Source organism: Bos taurus, chromosome 7 (assembly GCF_002263795.3).
Source record: "Bos taurus isolate L1 Dominette 01449 registration number 42190680 breed Hereford chromosome 7, ARS-UCD2.0, whole genome shotgun sequence".
Classification (NCBI taxonomy): domain Eukaryota; kingdom Metazoa; phylum Chordata; class Mammalia; order Artiodactyla; family Bovidae; genus Bos; species Bos taurus.
Genome location: NC_037334.1, coordinates 18647763 through 18674321, shown reverse-complemented (window position 1 = coordinate 18674321; position 26559 = coordinate 18647763). Strand labels below are relative to the sequence as shown.

The 26559-nt window shown below is 46.1% G+C and overlaps 1 protein-coding gene and 1 long non-coding RNA gene across 6 annotated transcripts in view; one reads left to right on the top strand and one right to left on the bottom strand.

Moving 5' to 3' along the window:
• SAFB (scaffold attachment factor B) overlaps positions 1 to 26559 on the top strand; it is a 61066-nt gene that overhangs the window by 8348 nt on the left and 26159 nt on the right. For 2 of the 5 annotated variants that reach the window (XM_059888331.1, XM_059888330.1), the window contains exons 3-17: positions 4388 to 4452; positions 4533 to 4737; positions 8203 to 8261; positions 10745 to 10772; positions 11724 to 12234; positions 12659 to 12708; positions 13487 to 13581; positions 15300 to 15449; positions 15572 to 15654; positions 15960 to 16099; positions 16256 to 16344; positions 18454 to 18560; positions 20317 to 20547; positions 21640 to 21777; positions 22196 to 22238. In XM_059888331.1, the coding sequence (XP_059744314.1) occupies positions 4388 to 4452; positions 4533 to 4737; positions 8203 to 8261; positions 10745 to 10772; positions 11724 to 12234; positions 12659 to 12708; positions 13487 to 13581; positions 15300 to 15449; positions 15572 to 15654; positions 15960 to 16099; positions 16256 to 16344; positions 18454 to 18560; positions 20317 to 20547; positions 21640 to 21777; positions 22196 to 22238 (1994 nt within the window). 5 annotated transcript variants of the gene reach the window in all.
• Positions 20675 to 22690, bottom strand: LOC104969097 (uncharacterized). Its single transcript, XR_807685.4, has 2 exons — positions 22478 to 22690; positions 20675 to 22186 (listed from the first exon to the last, which is right to left on the bottom strand). It is a non-coding gene; the product is annotated as an uncharacterized lncRNA (long non-coding RNA).

Genomic DNA, 26559 nt, shown 5'->3' with positions numbered 1-26559 from the left:
AGAAAAGTTTGTAATTGTGTCTGCGGGGACAGTACCATATTCTGTGCAGTGCAACCAAATTTTTTTTTTTAAAAGAAACTGTTAAGAAAAATAAATTTAGCTACTTGAAAGTTCTAAAGTTTTAAGTCTTTCCTAATAAAACATACCATAAATAGATACAATTGGGAGAAAATACTGCAATGCACTAATATCTAGAAAGCATGAAATATTCCTACAAATTAATAAAGAAAATAGACAGTCCAGTAGAGAAAGGACAGAGATGATGAATAGGCAGGTCACAGATGAAAGGAAAACAAACAAGGCCTATGTTCAAAAAAAATTTCCTTAAAGGAAAGCAAATAAAAAGAGATAATAATTTTTGCCTATTACACTGGTAAAAATTTACATAATTCTCAATATCCCACATTGACCAGGGGGTGAGGAAATGGGAAGTCATTGGAAATGGTAAATTAACAAAGCTGCTTTCGGGACAGGGGTGACTAAACTAAGGAACTCCATAGCATGAAATAAATGATGGGGCTGAATCAATGTATAAGGGCAAGACTTTTCCAAGGCCTTTATTGAGTAACAGACTGTATACACAATATGATTCCATACATAACAAGTTCATTTCCTTTTGAATGTTATGTGTGTAAATCTGAAAGAAAATGGTTTCAAGGACCACCAAACTGCTATCAATGGTTACCTCTTAGAAGTGCAACGGAGAGAAGGGAGAATAACTTTGTCATGTATTTATTTAGGAGGGTAGATCTTTTATTAGTAAACTAAAATTTACCATGAAGTGGTATGAATCTTTTAATGAGTTCAGTTGAGTTCAATCGCTCAGTCGTGTCCGACTCTTTGCGACCCCATGGACTGCAGCATGCCAGGCCTCCCTGTCCATTACCAACTCCCGGAGTTTACTCAAACTCATGTCCATTGAGTTGGTGATGCCATCCAACTGTGTCATCCTCTGTTGACCCCTTCTCCTACCTTCAGTTTTTCCCAGCATCAGGGTCTTTTCAAATGAGTCAGCTCTTTGCATCAGGTGGCCAAAGTATTGGAGTTTCAGCTTCAACATCAGTCCTGAACATTCACACATTGAACATTCAGGACTGATCTTCAGAATGGACTGGTTGGATCTCCTTGCAGTCCAAGGGACTCTCAAGAGTCTTCTCCAACACCACAGTTCAAATGCATTGATTCTTCAGCGCTCAGCTTTCTTGATCTGCCAACTCTCACATCCATACATGACTACTGGAAAAACCATAGCCTTGACTAGATGGACCTTTGTTGGCAAAGTAATGTCTCTGCTTTTTAATATGCTGTCTTCGTTAGTCATAACTTTTCTTCCAAGGAGTAAGCGTCTTTTTATTTCATGGCTGCAGTCAACATCTGCAGTGATTTTGGAGCCCCAAAAATAAAGTCTGCCACTGTTTCCCCTGTTTCACCATCTGTTTGCCATGAAGTGATGGGACCGGATGCCATGATCTTAGATTTCTAAATGTTAAGTTGGCTTTAAGCCAACTTTTTCACTCTTCTCTTTCACTTTGATCAAGAGGCTCTTTAGTTCTTCTTCACTTTCTGCCATAAGGACGGTGTCATCTTCATATCTGAGGTTATTGGTATTTCTCCCAGCAATCTTGATTCCAGCTTGTGCTTCCTCCAGCCCAGAGTTTCTCATTATGTACTCTGCATATAAGTTAAATAAGCAGGGTGACAATATACAGCCTTGATGTACTCCTTTTCCTATTTAGAACCAGTCTGTTGTTCCATGTCCAGTTCTAACTGTTGCTTCCTGACCTGCATACAGATTTCTCAAGAAGTAGGTCAGGTGGTCTGGTATTCCCCATCTCTTGAAGAATTTTTCACAGTTTATTGTGATCCACACAGTCAAAGGCTTTGGCATAATCAATAAAGCAGAAATAGATGTTTTCCTGGAATTCTCCTGCTTTTTCTATGATCCAGCAGATGTTGGCAATTTGATCTCTGGTTCCTCTGCCTTTTCTAAAACTTGAACATCTGGAAGTTCACAGTTAACGTATTATTGAAGCCAGGCTTGGAGAATTTTGAGCATTACTTTGCTAGCATGTGAAGTGAGTGCAATTGTATGGTAGTTTGAGCCTTCTTTGGCGTTGCCTTTCTTTGGAATTGGAATGAAAACTGACCTTTTCCAGTCCTGTGGCCACTGCTGAGTTGTGTGTATGAATGTATTTGTGTAATCAAACAAATTTTGAAAAATATTCACCTGCTCACATCCAGCCAGTCACACAGGGTACTGGGGGTTAATCCCAGCAGAAGAGAAGGTTGTGGATGAGAGAAGGTTATGGAGACAAAAACCATGCAGTCCTTTGGTTTGGAGATTGCGAATGTGGGAGGCGTTTTTACTCTTTGGAGGAAGAATTTGAGGGGTGCCTTTTCTCTTAGTAGTACCAAAAACAGTTGCTTTAGTTTTTGCCACAGTGGTATTTCTCATTCACATTAATTTTGGATTCATTGAGACACATTGTTTTTCATCTTTGGAAAGCAGGGTATCTTTGCCAAATAGTGGTTGTTGGTTAGCATCCTGATGGGGGTGTGCTTTCCATAGTGAAGACTGGATGTTCTTAGGACTGCACATCCTCTTGACATTGCTTGTTAGGGCATTTCTTACCTGGGAGAATTCTCCCCTGGGAGGGCTTCAGGCTGCATTGTACCTGTGTGTACTAGTTGAAGTGAGATCTGGATCTGCCTGATGAAAACCTGCTGCCTTTCTTGTGAAAGGGAGAAAGACAGTAGAAAGGGTGGCAAGTTTCTGGTAGTCTACTTAGATTTTTCCTACTAACTCAATGGAATTGGGCAAAAGCCAATGTGCATATTCTAGAATGGTACGAGTCTGTGGAAATGTTGCTGGTGTATCTTCCTAGCATATTTATAAAGACCACTGGGTTGAGTTCCAGATATTTTTGAAAGTTTAAGGTGCATTTTGCCATAGGAATGTTATACAGTGGTACTGAGATTCCCAGACAGCCACCGAGACTATTTACACATAATGTATTGTATACTAGTATTAGTGTCACAATTCCTTGTGTTCCTAAATAAAATATGTCTGAAAACATGAGTGAAATATAGAATATGGAAAAATCAAGTACATACAGTGTAAGAAAATTCTCAAGTGTAAATTTTGGTATAAATGATTTAGGGTTGAGCTTTTTCTCTCCCTCTATCCCCCCCGCCACATTTTACACATTCTATGTACACTTAAGATTAATCATTAAATATAGGTGGATTAATGTCTAGTAGTTTTATATTACTTGAAAAATACTTAGTGACCTTAAAAAATTTATCTTCACTTTGCGGGGAAATGATGATATCTCCATATAATGCTATGAAAGAATATAGAAACATGTTCACAAAATACTAAGTGCAAAGATTATAAAATGGCAGTACCATTTTCAAAACCAGCGTATGTGTATGTACGTAGCACCGTATGGGAAGATATCCATCCCCCACTGTATGACAGCTCCACTGCTCACTCTAGATGGTAAAATGCTGAAAGGCTTCTACTTCCTTTTTGCTTTTCTGTGTTTTCCTTTTATGTGATTGTCTCTGGGAAAACACATTTCACATTCCTTAACCAAAAAGCAGCACTTTGTGGTTTTGTTTTTTTCTTTGTTTTGATTTTTGTGTGTTTTTTGTTTGTTTTGGTTTTGTTTGTTTTTTGCCATGCAGCTTGTGGGATCTTAATTCCCTGACCAGGTTTTCAACCTGAGCCATAGGCAGTGAAAGCACAGAATGCTAACCACTGGAGTGCTGGGGAATTCCCCACAGCAGCACATTTGTATGAGATACTCTTCTCCCCATAACCAAAGCCACTTAACAAGAAGGGCAGGCCTGGAAAAGGTCTGGTTGCCTTCACCTTATTAAGAAGCCATTTCCATCTCCTCAAACTTCCAGTTGATAAGAACAGAACCACTTCTAATAGCTCCAGTGCCACTCTAATATTTGGCCACCTGATGAGCTGAGCCAACTCATTGGAAATGACTGATTTGGGAAAGATTGAGGTCAAGAGGAAAAGAGGGTGGCAGAGGATGAGATGGTTAGATAGCATCACTGACTCAGTGGATGTGAGTTTGAACAGACTCCAGGAGATAGTGAAGGACAGGGGAGACTGGCATGCTGTAGTCCACGGGGTGCTAAAGAGTCAGACACGACTTAGCAACTAAGCAACAACTTCTACTAGGGGGTAGATTGGCCCTACCATTCCTGGATTACTGTGTTTCTAAATGGAGAAGAGCCATTTAGAAGGCCATGGAGAAGGGTGTTTTAGGTTGTCATCTTTCTTCAGTGCTTAAAGCATATAAAAATGAAAGTTGTCACTTCTGGAAAATGCATATCATTGATCTCATGCCATAAATTATTCCTTCAGGCCGCAAACCAGAAGAAGAAGGTTTGGAAGATAACGGGATAGAGGAAAATTCTGGGGATGGACAGGTATGTGAACTTCGTCAGTGATCAGCTCCGTGCATGGACCAGTGACTATCATCCGATGCTTGTATTTTTCTTTGTCACAGGAGGATGTTGAGACCAGTTTGGAGAACTTACAGGTCATCGACATGATGGATATAAATGTGTTGGATGAAGCAGAGATTGATAATGGGAGCATTGCAGACTATGTGGAAGATGACGATAACCTCCAGGAGTCCCTGTCTGACAGTAGAGAGCTAGTAGAGGGGGACATGCAAGAGCTTCCGGAGCAACTTCAAGAACACGCTGTAGGTACCTTGGCAGGGTCTCCAGGATGTATCCTAGGTGTGATAATTCCTCAAATAGCCTAAGAGATGATAAGCTTTATATTTGGAATTATGTTCTTTTAATGCCATTTCAGTACATTTGACTTATCCATTCACATGTAAAAAATTAGATGAGTTTGAAAAGCACACTTTGCTTCATTGAAAAATGGTGTCTTGTGAGGAGTAAGTGTATCTGCTCTCCATCTGAATAGTGTAGCATTAAGCTACATATACAATTCATACACCACATTAAGTCAGACCTGTTAAGTTAGTGGATTATGTTATTTCTGTGAGGATGAATATTTCTCAGGTAGACAGAAAAGACAATTGAAAATAGAAACTAGGAGACTTCTTTGTAGGAATTTCTAGGGGTCGGTCCTAGGCGGCACCTCATTTTCATAGCTGCCTCAGTTCTTTTATGGAATGTTTCATGAGTGCTATGGGAGAAATGAGACCATGTGCTCCGCCAGTCCATCCATCCACGTATCGGATTCCTTGAAATGTGTTTGCATTTCTTTTGGAACTGATCTCAGTACCCTTCACAGTAGCAGGTTGTCATCTTTGAATGGCTGTGGCAGGGGTGCGGTGGTGTAGGTTATTTGGACACAGATAGGGAGGGTATGCAGTTGTTTATCTTTTGATGAGTCTCATTCACTAGCTTCCTAAGAAGGAACACCAAAAACATGAAACTGTGAAACCCTTCCTAGTGACTGCTTATTTAAGGCTGTTTTATTCCCTGTGATTAGAAAACAATATATTCAGTAACAAAAGCCTGAAAACTCCTAAATGTCTGTCAGTAAAGGTTAAATTTTAGAAAAGGCAGAGGAACGAGAGATCAAATTCCCAACATCCACTGGATCATCAAAAAAGCAAGAGAGTTCCAGAAAAACATCTATTTCTGCTTTATTGATTATGCCAAAGCCTTTGACTGTGTGGATCACAATAAACTGTGAAAAATTCTTCAAGAGATGGGAATACCAGACCACCTGACCTGCCTCTTGAGAAACCTATATGCAGGTCAGGAAGCAACAGTTAGAACTGGACATGGAACAACAGACTGGTTGCAAATAGGAAAAGGAGTACGTCAAGGCTGTATATTGTCACCCTGCTTATTTAACTTATATGCAGAGTACATCATGAGAAACGCTGGGCTGGAAGAGGCACAAGCTGGAATCAAGATTGCTGGGAGAAATATCAATAACCTCAGATATGCAGATGACACCACCCTTATGGCAGAAAGTGAAGAGGAACTCAAAAACCTCTTGATGAAAATGAAAGTGGAGAGTGAAAAAGTTGGCTTAAAGCTCAACATTCAGAAAATGAAGATCATGGCATCTGGTCCCATCACTTCATGGGAAATAGATGGGGAAACAGTGGAAGCAGTGTCAGACTTTATTTTTTGGGCTCCAAAATCACTGCAGATGGTGATTGCAGCCATGAAATTAAAAGCCGCTTACTCCTTGGAGGGAAGATGACCAACCTAGATAGCATATTAAAAAGCATAGACATTACTTTGCCAACAAAGGTCCGTCTAGTCAAGGCTATGGTTTTTCCTGTGGTCATGTAGGGATGTGAGAGTTGGACTGTGAAGAAGGCTGAGTGCTGAAGAATTGATGCTTTTGAACTGTGGTGTTGGAGAAGACTCTTGAGAGTCCCTTGGACTGCAAGGAGATCCAACCAGTCCATTCTGAAGGAGATCAGCCCTGGGATTTCTTTGGAAGGACTGATGCTAAAGCTGAAACTCCAGTACTTTGGCCACCTCATGTGAAGAGTTGACTCATTGGAAAAGACTCTGATGCTGGGAGGAATTGGGGGCAGGAGGAGAAGGGGACGACAGAGGATGAGATGGCTGGATGGCATCACTGACTCGATGGACATGAGTCTGAGTGAACTCTGGGAGTTGGTGATGGACAGGGAGGCCTGGCGTGCTGCAGTTCATGGGGTCGCAAAGAGTTGGACACGACTGAGCGACTGAACTGAACTGAAAGGTTAAATAACTATGGTTTAGTGGACCCAGTTGTTTAAGCGGTAACAGCATTGACTAGAGGTTGGTCACTTAACTTGCTATGTGACCTTGGATAATTCACTTAACCTCTCTGAGCCTCATTTGCAAAAATAGGTTTGAGGAAGTCTAATTAGATGAATGTTTATTGCTAACTTAAAGCAGAAGTCATCAAGCTGGCCAAAGAGTTATTGGAACACAGCCACACTTATTTGTGACAGTTGTCTATGGCTGACTTCTGACAACAGTAGCAGAGTAGAGTAGTTATGACAGAGACTGTCTGGCTTACAAAACCTAAAATATTTACTATCTGGCCCTTGACCTCGGTTTAGAGCAGTGTCTAGTGTATAGCAAACACAGTAGGGTTTTTGCTACTATTTCTAAGATATTTATTATGACTTCCAGTAATACAGTGACTACTCCTGTATACCATATCAGTGAACTAAGCTTCTTTGTGTGAACTAAAATGATAATCTCTAAGATGGATGCAAAAGTAAGGCAGGAACCAGAATAATGTGCTATCAATCAGGTAGACAGAAGAAGGGGAGATGGTCTTTGACACGAGTGTGTGTCCATGCCCTTAGGAGCATGCATAGAATGTCCTGAGATGATTGTGTCAGGGGAAGGAAGGAGTGGTGCAAAATCTTAGTCATGTAAAGGTAATAACAGTACATGCTCATAAAATATTTGAAAAATATCCTCCCCCCCCCCCAAAATAAACTAACATTCTGGACTTAATAGTAAACAGTCTAATTTATTGAGTCACACAACAATGATTTTATGAACCCCCTTTCTGTGTTGAGGAATCCCTCACCTCACTGGACAGAGCCCAGTTCATACCAGTGATTCTTCCCCTGCAGGTGGGGCAGTGATGGGTCACCTGGGCTTTGCCAGTCCTGTGCTCCTGTCCCCTACATTCAGTTTGAAAGTTGATGATGCTAGGAGGCAGTGGTCCCAGAGATGCCATTCCCATGCAGGCCATAGCCGCCCCAGGGGCAGCAGTCCCAGCAGTGGAGGCATTCTGGCTTTGGGAAGTCATGTTGGCCATGAAGTCCAAGAACACCCTCTGCAATGTGATTCTAGACATTGTTCCTGGAAGAGCAGCCCCAACCCTGGTGTTCTGTTCTACTGGGAGAACGTATGTACTACCCAGCTGTACTTTTTTCCTTGACTTAGACTTTTGTTTTTCTTTGTTTGACTTGTGTCTTGAGAACCCCCACTGATACCATTTAAGTGGGTCTCCTAGACTGTCTGCAGGTATATGTTTATGTACAACATTTCTCTCAGTTGAGGTGGAATCACAATGTAATGCTGTTTTGATTCGTGCTCTGTGTTTAGAATGTCACTTTAAGTGACTTTTCACGGCTGTAACTGTTCATTGTATAGATGTAGTTACGTTACCATATTATTGATGTCATGAGTTTTGTTCTCCATTTGTTTTACAGGTAGAGGACAAAGAAAGTATAAACAATTTAGACACTTTATCACCTGACTTCACTGTATTACAGGTAAATTGTATGTCTCAATGGTTTTAGAATCAAAGGTTAGACTACAGTTTTTGGAGACTACTTCTGATATCTTATGGCAATCCCAACTAAAAGTCACTAGAAGGTCTGTTTCCTTTTTTGGCCTCTGAAGAGGGGGCTTTGCTTTCAACTTTCCCCGAATAAAATGTGTTAGTGAAAGGGGCTTGTCGTCTCGGCTCCCACCAGCACTGTGGACCCATGCAGCTAAGACCCAGGCCATTTGGGAGACTCTTGTTAATATGATGGCTAGGAGGACAGCCTGTGGGATCTGTCCTGGAGGGCCTCCTCTGCAGCAGAAATACTCTTAGGTGAGAAATGAGACTGCAGGGTGGGGCACCCCCTCCCCAGGAGAGATGAATGGGGCACAGATGAGGGTGCAGGAGGGTGAGGAAGGCCTGACACTGACATCGCAGCTGGGAAAGGTGGATTCTCAGGGTGTCTGGTTCTCCATTTGGGAACTTCTCAGAAAGTACACAGATTTCTCTTGATGACTATGGCGTCTTGGCTGTTTGACTGCCACCTATGTAAAAGTTAAATGTTAGATGAGAACAAATGAGATGTGCACTGACTTTCAGGTGTAGTTTGCATAAATGTGGATCTTGAGTTTCCTTTTACTTTTTCTGTCAGCCTTTGTAGGTATAAATTGTTGGAATAAACCTGAGTATCTGATTTCCAGGAGAAGGTTTTGTGAGGAAATGAAAATACAGTCAGCTTATTCCAGTCCTTGTTTTTTGTTTAAATAATGTCACCTGTGCTGATTAATTGGAAACTACCTTTCAGACAAGATATTTATTCACTTCTTCCAGGCGGGGGCCAGGTGTGTTATTAGTGAGCCAGAAGTCAGACTCAAGGAGGGTGCAAATGCCAAGAAATCTTGGTAAAACCCAGTTGATGTCTCTCCAGAGTTGATGTCTCCTCAGGTGACACAACCTGTTCCTGACATAGGAAGGAAAGGAGGAGTGGTGCTTGTCATTTTCTTGAGTGTCTCCTCAGTTCAGAGACTCCTGTGTATATTGTCTGGTCAGGACAGTACACACAGCCCCTCTCAGAGACAATGGGAATGTATACATTTCCGTCTAGGGAAAGTTAAGAGAATCATTCTGCCTAAAATGGTTGTTTCCTTCAGTGTAGAATCTTTAATTCCCAGCATGAAATGAAAAAAAAAATTTGATTACAAATGAAACTATTAGGAAAATGACCCGTTTCCTAGGGCTCTCAAGACTGGCAGGTCAGTGCCCAACGGACTGTGCAAACCATTCATGTGCATGTAGCTTGTGTTGTCTCAGGCATGAGGAGAAAGCTTGGTTGCCATCCTCCCTGTGTAAACAGAGCGGTGGGTAGATGCAGACTGATAGACTCAGTTCTCACACTCATTGCTCAGATCTTGGCTCTGCTGTGTGTCCTTGAGCGAATTTGTCAACCACAGTGTGCCTGTCTCCTAATCTGGGAAAAGAAGGATGGTACTAATAGAACCATCCTGCTAGGGCTGTGTGATGATTGGTTAATGTATGTGTATGTAAGGTGGAATTTCTGCCTGGAACCTAGACAGTGCTTAGCAATATGTGCTAGAGTTCCAGAATATTGTCACTTATGCAGAGGGTATGTAGGTTCCAGGAACCACATTCCACACTGAGAGAAAATCCCTTCCTGTAGTTGGGCAGCCTCTCTGTGAGGAAGTGGTCCATGCACTAAATGCTTAGGCATGTGTAGGACTTGGCCTGCTTTGGAAAGAGGTTCAGATGAGCCTGTTTAGCAGGGAGGTGGAATAGGGGTAGTAAAATCAAACTCTGTTGTTGGTGAGGAGTAGCAATGGTGTGACTTCACAGGGGTTCCTGGGGGTTGTTGAGGAATTCGAGCTGGTCTGGTGGGTAGGTGGTTGGAAGAGATAAGGAGGCATGTGTGATACTGTAGGGCTCTGATTGACCAAGTGGGCAGGGACAGTAAGACCACTGGGCAAAGTAAGAACAGGGGTCAAGCCACCCATGCCTTCTTTCCCTCCATCTTTTGAGTTTTTGGAAACAAATGCTATGTTGATTATGTGAAAAACAATTTCCTAATATATGTTAGGCATTCTTTTAGAAACTCAATGTAGAAAAATGAAAGCACTGATTTCCAGGCATATGACAGTTTAGAAGGACAGATAAGCATGTGACGGGTTCATCACCATTAAACATGATACTGTTGCCAGGCACTGGGAACTGCAGAAGCAGACGAGAGTAATGATGGACAGCAATCCCCCTGAGATCAGCCTGGGACATGGGGCCTGGAGCTAAGGTGGATGAAGTGGGGTGGCAGCTCTCCTGCAGGCTTTTGCCTGGTAAAAGCAGGTTCCTCCACCTGTTGCATTTGTGAGGCTCCTTGTTTGTGTTTTTAAAAATTCCCTTCTTAGTTACTACACTTTAGGGTGTGAATAAACTCTAGGTTTCATCCATCTGGCACAATTTTATTTATGTTTTTTGTTTCAGGAAATCGAAGAGCCATCCACGGAGCCAGGTACTGTTAAATGAAAAACTTAGCATCTTGGGGTTTGGAGTCATTCTAATTTTCCACCTTCTCTAATTTGGAATCTTTAATTTTACAAAGTTACCTTACTGTAGTATACAATGTTTTAAAGGTTTACGATCCAGAACATACCAGGATCATAGAGATTGGAAACCCAGCCGTATCACCAGATCTGCGAAAGTGGCTGATTTCTCATTTGTAAAGTATATTGGGTGAGATGAGATTATCTCATGCCTTTTTAAAGGAACACAGCACTTAAACAGATATAGAGAGTTTGGATGCCTCTCAAAAGCCAATACCTCTGTACCCCACAAAGCAGATCTTGTGATACTGGGCAGTGTGTTAATTTTGTGGTTTTTAATTCAGGCAGTGCAGGCAGTGGTATGGAGATACCTTTTAAAACATTAAGACATAACTGGATTCCAGAAGAAGAAAAGGTTTCTTCATGAGAATTCCAAACAAACACTATTCACTTTCTGGACTACAAATATCTCAGAGCACCGATGGAAGAGATTCTGGTTTTCATGTCGGACTGTTCTGTTAAAAGAAATTCAAAGAAATTTGGAAATTGAGCTCTGTTCAGTGAATGGTGATACACTGAGTTAAGCAACTTGGACTTTGGAAGCTAAATTTGGAAGAGTCATATATACACGCCGACAGAATGAAGACTGTCAAGAATCAGCCAGAAGGTGTTGGGGGTTAAATAAGTCTCTGGGATGCATTCATTTCTCTTCCATGTAGCATAGAGGCTTACTCTATAGTCGGTCGGAGTGCAGGTAGTGTAACCAGTGTTGAGTGTGTGTACCCGCGGGTTTTCCAATCTCTGTGTAGCTAGCAGTTCTCTTCGTGTTAGTGTGGCCGCCGTGCCAGTTCCGCATTTGTGATTGCTTTATTTCCCTGGTAATTAAACCTTGTGCCATTCTATTCCTGTTAAATCCGTAGAAAATGAGAAAATACTCGACATTTTGGGGGAAACTTGTAAATCTGAGCCAGTAAAAGAAGAAGGTTCCGAGCTGGAGCAGCCATTTGCACAGGAAACAAGTAGCGTGGGGCCAGACAGAAAACTTGCGGAGGAAGAGGACCTTTTTGACAGCGCCCATCCGGAGGAGGGTGATTTAGATTTGGCCAACGAGTCAACAGCACACGCTCAGTCGAGCAAGGCAGACACCCTGTTAGCGGTAGTGAAAAGGGAGCCCGTGGAGCAGACAGGCGATGACGAGAGGACGGACTGTGAGCCTGTAGGGCTAGAGAAGCCAATTGAGCAGAGTAGTAAAGCCTCAGAGCACACGGAAGCCTGTAGCGAGGAGGCTGCGGAAGCGCCCCCGGAAGCCTCAAGCCCGGACCCCGGGGATAGCAAAGAAGACGTGAAGAAGTTTGCTTTTGAAGCTTGTAATGAAGTCCCTCCGGCTCCTAAAGAGTCCTCAGCCAGTGAGGGCGCTGATCAGAAAATGAGGTTTGTTTTTTCTCAGTTTTAGACCAGACGCTATCTCCTTTTCATTGGTCGTTTAATGACACACATGAGCTGTTTTTCTGCAATTGGCCAGCCAGACTGATGCAATTGTAGTTTACCTCTAAAGAATGTTTGATTTCTCTTTGTGTATTTTAAGCTGATTACATAATCTTTTTTTCTTTTCTCAACCTATCATGGTTGTTTTCTCTAATTCTTCCTAATTATCTTTAGCCCAGCAGAATTAATTAACTCCTGTGGGTCTGAAATCTTATGGTTAGGTCAGATTTCCCATACACGTTTGTAGGGGTATCATTTTTTTCAGAACTAAATTTCGGGTAGGTATGCAACCTCAGCACATATTTTATAATTTTGAGTTAGTTTCCTCTCTGCTTCTTCCTTCTGGAGTGACATTGTCTTTTGTCTCTAGTTCTGTCGAAGATGACTCGGATACAAAAAAGCTTTCCAAAGAGGAGAAGGGTAAGTCAGCAGGGTGGCACCCCCGGGAGCGATGGTTCTAGTCGGCTCTAGCCGTCACACACCCATTTACACCTCACAGGCCTGTGAGCCTGTCTCAAAGCCTTTCTCCACTCTGGCCACCTGCTTCCTCACTGTGCGGGTTCTGGGTTGCAGGGCGGAATTGTCACTTCGATTTGATTTGGACACTTGATTTTGCCAGAGTCCTTTGAGCTCCTCCATCCTGACTTTCTCTCTGATTTGTGAACTTCTTGGACACAGTGACACATGCAGATGGAGAAAATGCTTTGAGTTTTCAGATACTGGGGTTTGGTGGGTCCCTGGTGTGGCAGATTTATCGACACCAGAGCCCTTTATTAATTTGCTGATTGAGAAGTAGTTTTGCTGGCTGCCCCAGACTCATCCTTAATCGGTGTTCAAAGAAGGCCAGAAGCTGGGGAGAGGATGTATCTCAGGCTCCACAGTGACAGCTCCTGTCTTACATTCCAAAGTCACCTCACTGGGATGGGTGGTGCCATCTGGTAGCTGATGGCTACCCCAGCCACGGGCCCAGTGGGCCCTGACCAGTCATTAAGGGACATTGCCACTGGTTCTATCCACCCTGTGTGCAGCCCTAGAACTCATGTCAGGACGGCAGGCTGGCCTCCAGCCCCAGCCCTCTCTGTACTGCTGGCCTCTAGAGCAAGCAGGGAGAGTGTCTGGTTGGGAATGATTCTAAGATACATAAGACTCAGGATTTTGTCTGTATCTTGTTTTTGACCGGAACTTTCTTTTAAAATAGGTCGTAGCAGTTGTGGAAGGTATTTCTGGGTTAGTGGACTTTCTTCTACCACCAGAGCTGCAGATTTGAAGAATCTTTTCAGCAAATATGGGAAGGTAAGACCAGGGGAGGAGACTTGTGAGCTCATGCAGTATGGCCTCTATGTGGCAAATCATTGTCCCTGGCAGTGAGAGCTTGGAACACCTTGCAGTTCTTTGAACTCGCAGGTGTGTAGGCCTGTGCTGGGTACTCCCCCACTCAAAGAGATGTGAGGCCAGCGGGAGTTCCCAGAGCCCACATCCACTTTGTGTTTCTCGTGCTTCCCTGGCCTCCAAGCCACCAAGTCATTTGATAGTTTCCTGAGTCTGTTTCTCTGGCTTCCAGCCTTAAACCTAGGGAGGGAAGACTGTGGCATGGGGAGTTCTGAGCAAAGGTACAGTCTGCCTTCTTCTGAGATGGTGGTGATTACAGAACACCATGAAGCTGTAGAGAAATTTTACGAACAAGGCCTGTGGACCTGACCCCTATGGGCAGCCTTAGGCCCCAGCTCTGCCACACCAGGACAAGTTGCTGGTCCCATGGGAGCCTTGTTTCCGTACGTGGGGCTCACAGAGTTGCAGGAGCCCTGTCTTTGCTCCCTGTTTTCACCCCGTCCTGACTACCTCTGCCTGTGTCTATTCTGCCACACCTGCTTGTTTCCCTCTGTCCCTTGGCATGAAAAGGTGGGCATGATGCCCAGGTGGACAGCCCCCCCGCCCCAACACACACACACACACACATTGAGTGCTGCCTTTCCTTACTCCTTTTTCCACCTCCTCCTTCCAGTGCTTCTTGGACTCTTCTCCAGATAAGCTGCCGCACCCTTACCTCAATCAGTTTTTGACAAGTCAGACTTAGCACAGGCCTTGGGCCTTCATTCCCAGGATTAAAAAATGATAATGGAGAAAACCAACATCGTTTACCTTGGCTGTTTATGTTGAGGAACTAACAAGGAAAACTAAACTTGACTTGACTTAAAATTAAACTTGCTTCTCATAGACACTCATGAAACCCTGGCCTGTGTAACTCCGTAGGGCCCATGTCTTGATTCTGCAGTGGCCATTGGAGCAGACATCTGCTCCCTGCAGGGAAGTTTCCGTCTGGAACCTGCAGTGTCTTGGGTATACTGCAGGCTTATTGCAGCTTGAATAGGGCACCAGGCCCCTTGGAAGCCTTCCTTTGGGGCTAAGACTCCATGTGGCAAAATGAAGACAAATACCAGCCACTGCTCCTGGCTTCAGTGGCACCTCTTCTGAGCTGTGGGCCTTCTGCCATTAAAGGGTGTCCCTAGCATCAGCTTGCTGCTGTGGTTGGGCTAGTTAACTAGCATCTAGCGTGTACATCTAGCATCTAGGATGTATCTGTAGCACCTTAAACATCTCCTTAAATTTTGTTTTGTGAGTAGGGTGGGCTCTGCATTCCAGAGTGCTCTTTGTAAACCTGTCCTGTGTCCCTCTCCTTCTGTAGGTGTGTCTTCCTACTTCACTGTCCGTCTGACTGACTGCATATTCAGAAACATTCCTTTCAAGGTTTACATTATTAACGGAATTCTGACAGGACACTGCCTTCAGCTTCACTCCTCTCTCCACCTTGCTGTCATCCTAGTCCTCTGAGAAACAGTCAGGATGGAGTAGGAGCAGTCAGGCCACAGCATTACCGTCCCCAGCCTTTATGTACCACTTGTTGTCAACCTGTTCTCAGTGTCTCTGAAGAGTGGGGTGAACTAGCATGAACCACAATTGGGGTCTGTGTGGGGTCTTCATGTCTGAGCTATACTTGTGTGTTTTCCTTCAAGGTGGTGGGCGCCAAAGTTGTGACCAATGCCCGGAGTCCTGGAGCACGCTGCTACGGCTTTGTTACCATGTCCACAGTGGAAGAGGCCACAAAATGCATCAACCACCTGCACAAAACAGAGCTCCATGGGAAGATGATCTCAGTGGAAAAAGTAAGGGGCCATTTTCTTCCCGGGATAAAAAGTAAGGGGCCATTTTCTTCCTGGGATGTGACCATGTTACAAAATCAGTTAATACTCCCAACTGATTTTTTTCACCTGATTCTCTTTCCCAGGTGATAAATGAACCTGCTGGGAAGAAAACTTCTGAGAGAAGAGAAGGGGAGAGGAAAAAAGAGAAGTCTAGCAGTGCTGACAGGTATGAGTCTTCTCGAGGGGATTATGGCCAAGATGACCTTTCTCTTGATGTCTTGTTCCTCATTTTTCCATGGGTGGGAAAGGCTGTGAGGCTTTTACCCCCTTGCCTTCTGTGCACTTGTTGGAGGATTTTCCCGCCAGTCCTCAGAGGTGTCTCGAGTTCCTCTCCTAGGCTGCATGTTCTCCGTCCTGTGGTTGCCTCCAAGGCAGCCCCATCCTCACTCGGTGCTCATTGCAGGAGTCTTGGCTGGGTTGTTCCCTCAGTGTTTCATCTCACACATATCTGTATCTGCATGCCATTTACAGATCTGCCAACCTCAAGAGGGAAGAGAAAGCTGACAGAAAAGATGACGCTAAAAAGGGTGAAGACGGGAGTGGAGAGAAGAGTGAAGACCAGGATGATCAGAAACCTGGCTCTTCAGAGCGCTCTCGAGCCACAAAGTCAGGTAGCTGACCAGTGGGTGTGAGAGACTGCACCCTGGCTTCTGTTCCTGGCTGGTGTGGTTAATGGGCAACACAAACTACATTTGTTTTCCTTGAAGTTGAGTACTTTTCTCTCAATACGAGGTGTCCCGTCTTACCTGACTCCTTTCTTCCTATAGGAAGCCGAGGAACTGAGCGGACAGTGGTGATGGATAAATCTAAAGGTGTGCCTGTTATCAGTGTCAAAACCTTGGGATCCAAAGAGCGAGTGAGTATTCTTTTCCTGTCTGGGTTATTTATTTCCTTTGACAGTTCTCTGTGTGTTTTAGGGGATTCTTGAGTGTAATTTGAGAAAAGCTTGTCAGTCTTCTGAAAATGGAGGGTTTTTTTGAACTTTAAAATTGAGAAGGTTTAAAGGCTTTCCTTTATAGTTTTGGTAAGAATTACTGCCCTTTTAAAAAAAAAAAAAAAAAACTATTTTGAAATTCATTTTATGGATGTGATTGGCTTTATTTGCCTGCATCTGGGCACAGCAGTCCACGTTCATTGCCGGTCTCAGGTTTCAGCAGCTCTCCATCGTGCATTTGTAACCCACACTTGCCAGAGCCGGCCCTCCGGCTGCCTCTGCGCCCAATCTCCATCTTACTCATTCCGTGCATTGTCTCCGTGTAGACGCTGCTGCATAGAGCCACAGAATCCACAGAGTCCCCATCTCAGGTTCTTACCATTTCACTCTGCCTGCTGTTTTAGGGTCACGGGCAGCTCTGGATGTTCATAATTCAACTCTTGACAGCCTTACAACTAGGATGGATGTGGGCCCAGGTCCCCCAGACTACCCACATTTCCAGAGCCACTCAGGGTCCACTGGGCTCAGCACATAGTTGTAGTTACGCCTAAGGTTGGCTGCGGTGATGCAGGGAGGTCACACAGCCAGGTAGGTGGGGAAAGCCTCAAAGTCTGGAGGGCACTCTGATGGCTCCCTGTGGTCTCCTTCCCAAGATGGCTCCCCAAGCAGGGACAGTGCAGCAGCACAAGGGTCATGCTTCTGCCCAGGGAGCCCCATTACAGCCTCAGTTCCCAGGCTTTTTACTGAGGCTGGTCACATACGTACCTTCTCCTGACTCCCAGAAGGAAAGCAGTTGTTCAGCATAAACCATCGTTTGCATGGTCAGGGCACAGTGAGCCATCTTTGCCAGTTAACTGTTGGCTGCTGCTGCTGCTAAGTCGCTTCAGTCGTGTCTGACTCTGTGCGACCCCATAGACGGCAGCCCACCAGGCTCCCCGGTCCCTGGGATTCTCCAGGCAAGAAACTGGAGTGGGTTGCCATTTCCTTCTCCAGTGCATGCAAGTGAAAAGTGAAAGTGATGTTGCTCAGTTGTGTCCGACTCTTAGCAACCCCCTGGACTGCAGCCCACCAGGCTCCTCCATCCATGGGATTTTCCAGGCAAGAGTACTGGATGGGGTGCCATTGCCTTCAGGTACTCTAAATACCAAGGTTCCCACCACTAGCCTCAGGCCTGCCATGTTAACCTGTGCTGGCCAGATGACCAGCCATTTAATTTAAGCTCATGAATGTTGTGGACCAGTTACAAGCTGAGAGTTCTGTTACGGCATTTCATTATTGCACTGTGTTTCTACCACTGTTTTACTGTGTCAGAGTGTTTCCCCTTTGTTGTTCTTTAGTTTCTAAGTCATGTCTGGCTGTTTGGGATACCATGGGTTGTAGCCCACCAGGCTCCTCTGTCCTTGGGATTCTCCAGGCAGGAGTACTGGAGTGGGTTGCCATTTCCTTTCCAGGGGATCTTCCCGACCCAGGGATGGAATCTGCATCCACTGCATTGGCAGGCAGTTTACCACTGAGACACCTGGGAAGCTGGATTTCCACCCAGGTCTCCTGAATTGCAGGCAAATTCTTTAACTACTTTATAGTAAATGATGTAAAATGGCAAAATAGAAATGTACATTCAGGGGCTAAGAAGAACCTCAAAAATGAAGGCACTCAGCAATCCTTAGACATGACAGTAGCGGCCTCCTCAGTTGGGTATCACTGCGTGTTTAATATTGAAGAATGTGTTTTGAATGGAAAAGAGAAAGTGAAAGGAAGTTTGCTTGTTTCTAATATATGGATTGTTTCTGAGAAAATCCTGTTTTGCGTGTTGACTACTGAAAGTACTCGATGGGTCCCACTTTAGAATTAAATGGTAATGAGTCTGTGACTCTGGATTTTAGTGAGCCAAGGTGACGTTCTCTGGAGAGAAACAGTGTTAACCTGATTGTTTCATTCACTCTTCAGCTTCATTTTTGATCTTGTATGCTTAGGCCAGGACACATTTGATTTCTTCCTACCTTAACTATTCAATGCTTCTTGGTAAACCAGGTATCCAAGAGTCAGGATCGAAAATCGGGCAGCATAGAAAAGCAGTCTGTTGGTTCCTTTGATAAAGTCAAAGAATCCAAGAAGTCCAGAGAATCAGAGTCATGCAGGTGAGTCAGGATCTAGGAATGATGGCTGGTTTGGGTGTTGCCCTAGACTGGTGATAACTCTATCCTGGGAGGATTTTTTTCATGTCCCGGAGGGCGGAATGTTGCTTTAAACCTTTGCTCCTTGGCTTTATCTTCACAGATGTCCTGTGTACAGGCTTTCTTCTTGTGACTTTTTTTCAAACTATCTTCTCAGGTAGATATTCTCAAGATTCTGGGAGGTAGCAATGACAAGGAGATGGAATGCCTCCCTGGAGCTAGTTAACACAACATACCAAGTTTGCTGCAGAACCCGTCAATAGGGAAAAAACAGTGGCACAGACCCCGTCAGAAAACTGAGAGGTCCCACCCTTCAATAAGCCCAATACAATATCCTCATAATTTTAAAAAACTAAACACATCGTATCAATTATATTGAGCAACAGTTAATGTTTTTTGTAAAAAAAAAAATTAAAACCATTAGTAAAAATTCTAGTAGAAGAGTGAGAAAGGGGGCATGATACAGAATTTTCTCCTGAACAAGCAAAGGCAACAAGCAAAGAAAAAATGCTGTTTTGGTAAAGAAACTGACAAATAGTTCACTAGAAATGATGTAATTGGCAAATAGATCATGTGCATGTGGGGACTTAACATGATAAAAGTGACATTTCCCATAGTGAGACAAGGACAGTCTCTCCCCAAAATGGCTTCAGGTCATGTGGCTGGCTTACATCACTGACACAGTGTCAACATAAACTGCTGGCTGCACATAAAATTAAAAATTAAAGCTATCCTCATGATGCAAAAGTAAGTGAATTTATGAACTTGAGCTTTTGAAAGGACTGACAATTTATAATGATGAAGTAGACTAAATTTAAATTTCACTTCAGTGCACTGAGAGACCAAAGAGAAGGTCCAGAGATGTGTGACAGATGGGAGTAAAGATGATTTGAAATAAATAAGCAAAAATTAATCTGATAGCAAGAATGACAGAAGGGGCTTTTCAGCCTTACCAGGGATCAGGAACATGCAGATGAAAAGTGCGGTGAGACTGGTTTTCCATCTGTGGGTTGGATGGGAATTACAGTAGGGGAGATGGTGCTTGTGGTGGTGGGAGAGGCGTGTTCAGGGGCAAGTCAGCCTGGAGAGTGTTCCAGACCCAGTAACACCACAGCCCCCTACCTGAACCTGTGTGGATGATAATGGGGGCGGGGCAGCCATGTCCCTGAGGCTGGGAACAGCCAGAAGGCTGACATCTGCAAGTGGTCATGTGGACCCCCACCTCCCCACTCAACGGGCTCCTTCCCAAAAGCATAGTGCACCTGAACAAATGGTGATGTATGGGGTTCAGGCCATGGTACCTGAAGCAAGGCAGCCACATAATAAAGAGAAGATTAGACATTCCTGCTGGTACAATTCTGTGTCTGTAAACACAAAGATGAACAGATGACCTGGCAGCTGTGCAGAGTCAGGAGGAGACTGTGATAGGCACCATCAGTGTCACCTGCAAAAGGCCTGTCAAGTGTCCCTCGCTTGAAGCGGGGTCCTGCACAGCCTGCCTCCACCAGCGGTTGGCCCTTACTTGTTACCAAGTGTACCTTCAGGGCTAGGCTGCCCCCCCCCCCCCCCCCCCCCCCCCCCCCGCCAACCGCGTCCTGATCCCACTCCAGGGCTTGCCCGCACTGCTGCAAGCTCATGAGCCCTTGCAGCCTGTACTCTTCGCCTGCAGGGTGCGAGAGCTCGGTGATCGGTGATCGAGAGCAGTACTCTTCGCCTGCAGGGTGCGAGAGCTCGGTGATCGAGAGCAGTACGCACAGGCAGAGCTGGAGCGGCAGGAGCACGAGGAGCTCCTATTCGCCCGTGAGAGGCTGGCCTTCCAGAGACGCCTCCTGGAGAGGGAGCGCATGGAGCGGGAGCGGCTGGAGCGCAAGCGCATGCGCGTGGAGCTCCTGCGGCGGCGCCAGCAAGACCTACACTATGAGCAGGAGCGGAGGCCCTATGACGACGGGCGGTAAGCCACACCGCACCTCGCTGCCGCCTCTTTGGTGTCCCGTGGAATTTAGAACTGTGCCTTGCTCTCCAGAGCCTTGTTAACACGGGCTTTTTATTTAAAAAGAAGCACGAGTATTTGCTACAGCTCAACTTGATACTCTGTACTTTATTTGGAAACCTGAGATGGTTTGATGTTGATGGAGAAACGGTGAAAGTTGTGCTTATTAAATCATTAGGTTGGAGTCCCAGTACAGGCTGTCCCCCCAGCCCCCCGAGGAAGTTCAGACCCCCACAGCAGCACATAACACAGGGTGCTGGTCAGGTGATGAGGGACCAAAATGTACCTCCTGGGAACCTTCCATGCTTTGAAATCATTGTAGTGATTTGTGTTGGTTCATTCTATTAATGAGGTTTATTTTAATTTCTCAGACATACTGTTGTGACATACAAATACTAAAATAGAAAGGCCTGTTTCAGACCTTGCTGTGAGGAGTTTGGGGCAATAATCCTAGGGCTGATCCTATGAGAGCTTTTCCACATGGTGACTTGGGGGAGGCTGCATGGTGTGCGTTTGTTCATTTTAATCTGTCCCTGTGTAATATAACATTGAGACTTCTGTAAAGGGTTTTTAAGATGTCTTAGGATTTTTGTGCATTTTACAAAATATTGATGGGAGAGTTCGTGAAGATCATAGAATGTTTTTGAACAGTTATATCTCAAGTGCTACTAGTCCTCTGCACTGGGTGTTTCCTGGGTCAAGTCTGCATGGGGCAACTGTCCTAGTAGACTGGCTGACCCTTGTGGCTGTGAGCGGTTCTCAGAGGGGATCTGACACCCACTTCTCTGATCCCCTTCTGTAAGGAGACCTAACTTCTCTGTGGGGGACTTGGGCATGTGGGTAAGAGAATTGAGCCCTTCAGTCACATCCCTTATCACCCTTCCAGGCACTCGCAACTCAAGTGGCAGAGAATGGCCTCTATGGACACAGTTAGTTCTCGTTTTGTGAAGTGATGGGGCAATTGGACAGTTGAGGGTTTAGTTTGCCAGCTCCCACAGAGGTCGTCCATTAGGAGGGGGAAATGTACATCCTCCTTTCTTGCTTCTCCTCTAGGCGAGATGATGTTTACTGGCCAGAAGCTAAGCGGACAGCCCTGGATGAGCGCTACCATTCTGACTTCGACCACCAGGACTGCTTCCACAACTTTGATCACAGGGACCAGAGCTGCTACCCTGATCACTTAGTTGACAGGTCAGCCACTGACCCTGCCCACCTGATGCATGTCTTTGTCCTCGTTCATTCTCTCTCTCTTTTAACCTGGACCATTTTCAAAGTCTTTATTGAATTTTTACAATATTTACCTTTTGGGTTTTTTGGGGTGGGTGTTAGCTTCCCAACCAAGGAACCCCCAACCCTTCATTAGAAGGTTAAGCCTTGACTACCCGACTACAGAGACATTCCAGTCCTGGCTCATTCTTTTTTTGGTCCAAGCTCAATCTTAATGACGAAAAGCTCCAGCGGCCCTTCTGGGTTCTAGGTTTCTAAGTTGCAAGCCCACTCGAACCAGCAGTTTGTGAATTACCTGGGTTCAACTCGGGAAATGTCTATCATTCGGGAATCTGACTCCTTGTCTTTCTCCTTATGCTTCCATTTGAATTCCCTTTTTCAGGAGAGAAGGTTCAAGGTCAATCATGGAAGAAAGAGAAGAACAGGTAAGTTAGGGGCTGTGATTGTAGCCAGTACAGTCAATTCTTCAATTCTGTGTATGCCTCTATCTGTCATACGGCCCTGGGAGCAGCGCTCTGAGGCCCCCGGCTGGAGAGAGGCGCCGGCCACAGCGAGGGGCGGTGTCAGTCCTGGGTCTCACAGCCCGGCCCCGCAGTCCCTGGCAGTTAGGGCCGGGGAAGTTCCTCAGCCTCTGGCGCCACCCCGGGCCCCCGGGCCGCCTCACCTTACAGCCATTCTATCAGGACACTCCTGTTGCCGCCCGTGTCCAGGTTCCGCTTCAGCTCCGCCCGCAGGTCGCCAAGCCGTCGCGTCCCGATTTCCGAGACGAAAGCGGCCATTCCAAAGTCGGCGGCCCCTTCGAGAGTACTATCCTAGGTGTCTTGTCTCCACCAACTACTCCCCACCGCCAGCAGCTGTAGCGGCTCTAGCACAAAATGGCGCCGCCTGAGAGGAAAAGGCACTCCATTCCTCCCGCCCCCCCTTTTTCCGGCCGCGCCTGCGCGACGGGCCTGATCAAGCTGAACAGCTCTGGCCCCAGGCCACAGCCGGCAGGCGGTGTGACCGCGGTACGCATGCGCCTCGGCCGTTCTCGGCGGGAGGCCGGCGAGAAGTAGTGCGCCGGCGTGCGTCCCTCCCAGGGCTGCCACCGCGCATGGGCAGACGCGGCCGGGAGCGTCGAACCCGCGCCGGATACGCCTGCGCAGAAGCGAGTCGCACAGGGGCGGCCGGAGCGGTTCTCTCGCAGGCGGCGCCATTTTGTGCTGAAAGCCGAGGTAAACCCGGCCGGGTTCTCTGTGAAGTAGTCGGTGGAGCCAGGGTCCCTGGAATGGCGGAGTCTCTGTCCGGCTTAGGCGATTCTGGTGCGGCGGGCGCAGCGGCTCTGAGCTCCGCCTCGTCGGAGACCGGGACGCGGCGCCTCACCGACCTTAGGGTGATCGATCTGCGGGCGGAGCTGAAAAAACGGAACCTGGATTCGAGCGGCAACAAGAGCGCTTTGATGGAACGGCTTAGAAAGGTAGAGCTGGGACCCTGGGGTGTGTGGGAGGTGGCCCGGGGAACCCCGGCGGCAGCTTCGGGGGGCCTCCTGGCCTCGGGGTCCGTTTGCGGCCTGCCCCGGGCCTGTCCCCGCTTCTCTGAGGCCCGAGCGAGATCGCCGACCCCGGCGGGCCCAAGTTCAAAGCCCAGCGCTGCATCGGAGCGAGAACAAGAAAATCTCGACGCGAACGGGGGAAGTTCGAGGTGGCGGGTGACATGGGCCGAGGGCTTGTGTTATCCGCATCAGCCCCTGCTTTTTAGGGTTTCCTTTGGCTGCTTTTATCCCAGTGTCTAAAAGTGGACGCGGAACCTGAAATCCTCGCTCCGCCCGGGTAGTCAGGGGACTCGGCCAAGGTCACTTGGCCGGGGAGGGGAGGTCGAGATTTGAACCCAGGCCGGGCGATTTTCTGAGCGTGTGCTGGTTGCGGGGCCTCCTCTGGAGCTAGAGATGCTGCCTAATCCATTAGGGCCTAGAAGCCGAGAATAGGGGGGTACTTTACGAAGTAACCGTATTAAAAGGGTATTTTATTGGGAGCGGGGTTGGGGGGAATGGCTTAGGGATTTGCCAGCACGGGCTCGGGGGCTCCGCCTGGCAGGGAAAGTGCTGTTTGTAATAAAGACTAGAAATGAAACCTACAGTTAGACTTCTAGTTAGTCCTTAGAACCTAAGGACTCTGCCTGTCTCCGTGACTCGATCTTGAGCGTGGAAGACATTTTAACTCTCTCTAGGCCTGTTTCTCCTTGTGTCCAAAAGAAAGAATTCTTTCGCGTTCGGCTTAAGTAAGATGGCATGAAATGGGCTTGGCGCGCTGCCTGATACATGTGAACGCTTGAGGGGCAATCGCTGCCACAATTGACTGTTCTCTCTGTATCACTGTTTGGTGGGGGTGGTTTAGTCGGTAAATCGTGTCCGACTCTTGCGATCCCATGGACTGTGCCCGCCAAGCTCTTATGTCCATGGGATTCTCCAGGCAAGAATATTGGAGTGGGTTGCCATTTCCTTCTCCAGGGGATCTTCCCTACCCAGGAATGGAACCTGGGACTCCTGCATTGCAGGCACATGATTTAACAACTGAGCTATGAGGAAAGCCCTAAACTCTTATAACAACCGGAGGTACCACTGTTTGGTATTTGCAAACTGGGGATTCTGACGCCTTCTTGCCAGGTGGGATTCTGAGGGATGCGTTTGAAAAGTAGGGAGTTAAGAATTTGTGCTCTTCCGCTTGCCTTGTGCTGTCTGATTCTGGTGAATTCTTTGTTTCACCGTCTCTCAACTCTTGTTCCAGGACTTCTCCTCTGTGATCTCTAAGCCTTGTCACCTATCCTCCCCCCACCTTACTTCCCCAAGCAGTACAGTTTGTGACTCATTGCACCCTCTCTTGCCTCACAAACAGAGGATCCGGGTTTTATTTATTAATTTCTGTTTAGAGGAAGTGAGGGTAATTTTCTATTATCCGGTTGAGGAAGTTCAGGCTTGAGAGTGATGAGTTATTATTGCCCCGAGTCAGTGGGGCATTTGTAACTCTAGTGTATATTTCTTTAACTATGGATACTGACTCCCGTCTAAGACGACAGGGCAGGCAGTTCACCACTGAAGTGTTTACCTGGAGAGTATGCAAGGAGGGGATGGTTGGCACCCAGGGACCTGTGATCCGTGTTACTAGCTTCAGGGCCTCCTGTCAACAAAGCCAAATTGGAGGGCTTTAGCCATTATTCCCCCAGATAATCCACAGGCCTTTGATGTTGATAGAGCATTGAACCTCCCTGTCAGGTTGGTGGTTGACGCTCGTATGATCTCCACTAGGATCTCTGAGAGGAGAAATCCATCCCTTCTTGCTCTTCTATTAGGGATGTGCTCAAAATACACAAACACCATCAGTGTATACACCCATCTGCCACTCTGCCCGAGCAAGTCTGGAAGTAACTGGAATTCTTCTATTCTACTTCTGTCACAGAGTGTTTTGTCTCTTTTCTGTTTTATTTATTTTTGTAGAAAAGCAAAACAGGGAAAGGTGGAGACAACAGTCTAATTTGGCAAGGCCTATAACGATGACTCATAGCCTGCGGTCCCCCCCTGGGGACGACCCTGTAAACACTACACCTAGAGACCATCTGAGAGGCAGACTGGTCCATTTTCTGTCCGAGGTAGTTGTTTTCTGCTGCTGGTGGTCCGGAATCTTTTGTCTCCAGGCAGAGGGTAAGGCACTTTCTGTTTGAGCCCTTCTTCATGCCAGGGCATAACTCCAAATCTTTCTTCTGGCTCTGGCTTCAGAGAAGAGGTTTTCTTTGTTCCTGGTACAGGTTAGTTGTGGAGCCCCCAAGCTTCATTCTGAACTTAGACTTTACCAAGCTAGAATATTCCTGAGAATCTTTGAGACTTCTGAAACTACTTACAAACAAAACAGCATTTGAAACTGATTTAAAAATAGAACATGGGTTCCCAAGACTATTCAGAAAAGGTTTCCAAAAGTTAAAATCTGAGGCCTGGTGTCTGGGGATATCAGCATTGACAGGCTCAGTACATCTTCTTTTGTTTGTTTGTTTTGTGGGGGTTGGGGGTTTTTTGTTTCTTTTCCTCCTGAGTGCCTCCTTAGTGGCCTTCACGGTGCTGAGCGAGCCTGGGAGCTGCTTAACTGAGCAACACAGTCTTGGGATGGGAGGCGGCACTCACTCAAAAATCCTTAGGGTTCTGTGTCCAATGAAGCAGGTCCCCTAGTGGTTGAGAGAAAGACTTTAGGAGTCAGATTTGTGAGGGATGAGGTAGTGCAATGTCCCATCCATTGCACATCCCATATTCTGTCCAGATGGTGCTAATTCAGGCGTGGAATTGAGAGGGGATCAGGGAGGGTCTAATAACACATTGCCGAGTGACGTCATAGGTAATTAGTGAGTTTGCTTCTTCCTTTCTGAGTTCTTTTGGACCCAGGATTAGGATTTGTCAGATTGTGGTGATAATATTAAAAATAAGTCAGATGTCTGATAAGTGCTTGCTTTATGTGACTAACAAGAATTTTCATGACAGCTTTCCAGGGTAAGAACTTTAATTAGTCCCTCATGCCAGAGTGAAAAACAAACTCGGAACAATTAAGTAAGCCTGCCTGAGACCAGGCAGCCAAAGTACGGTAGAATCGGTCTACCTCTGGGGCCCTTGCTGCAGCAGAAAGATGGAATGAATAGGTGGGGAGAGACCCTTTCCAGATCAGCCCCTGAAGCTTCTGTGGAAGTCAAGTCTGTGTGCTGCCTTTTTGGGTGAACTTTTCTTTTCCCTTC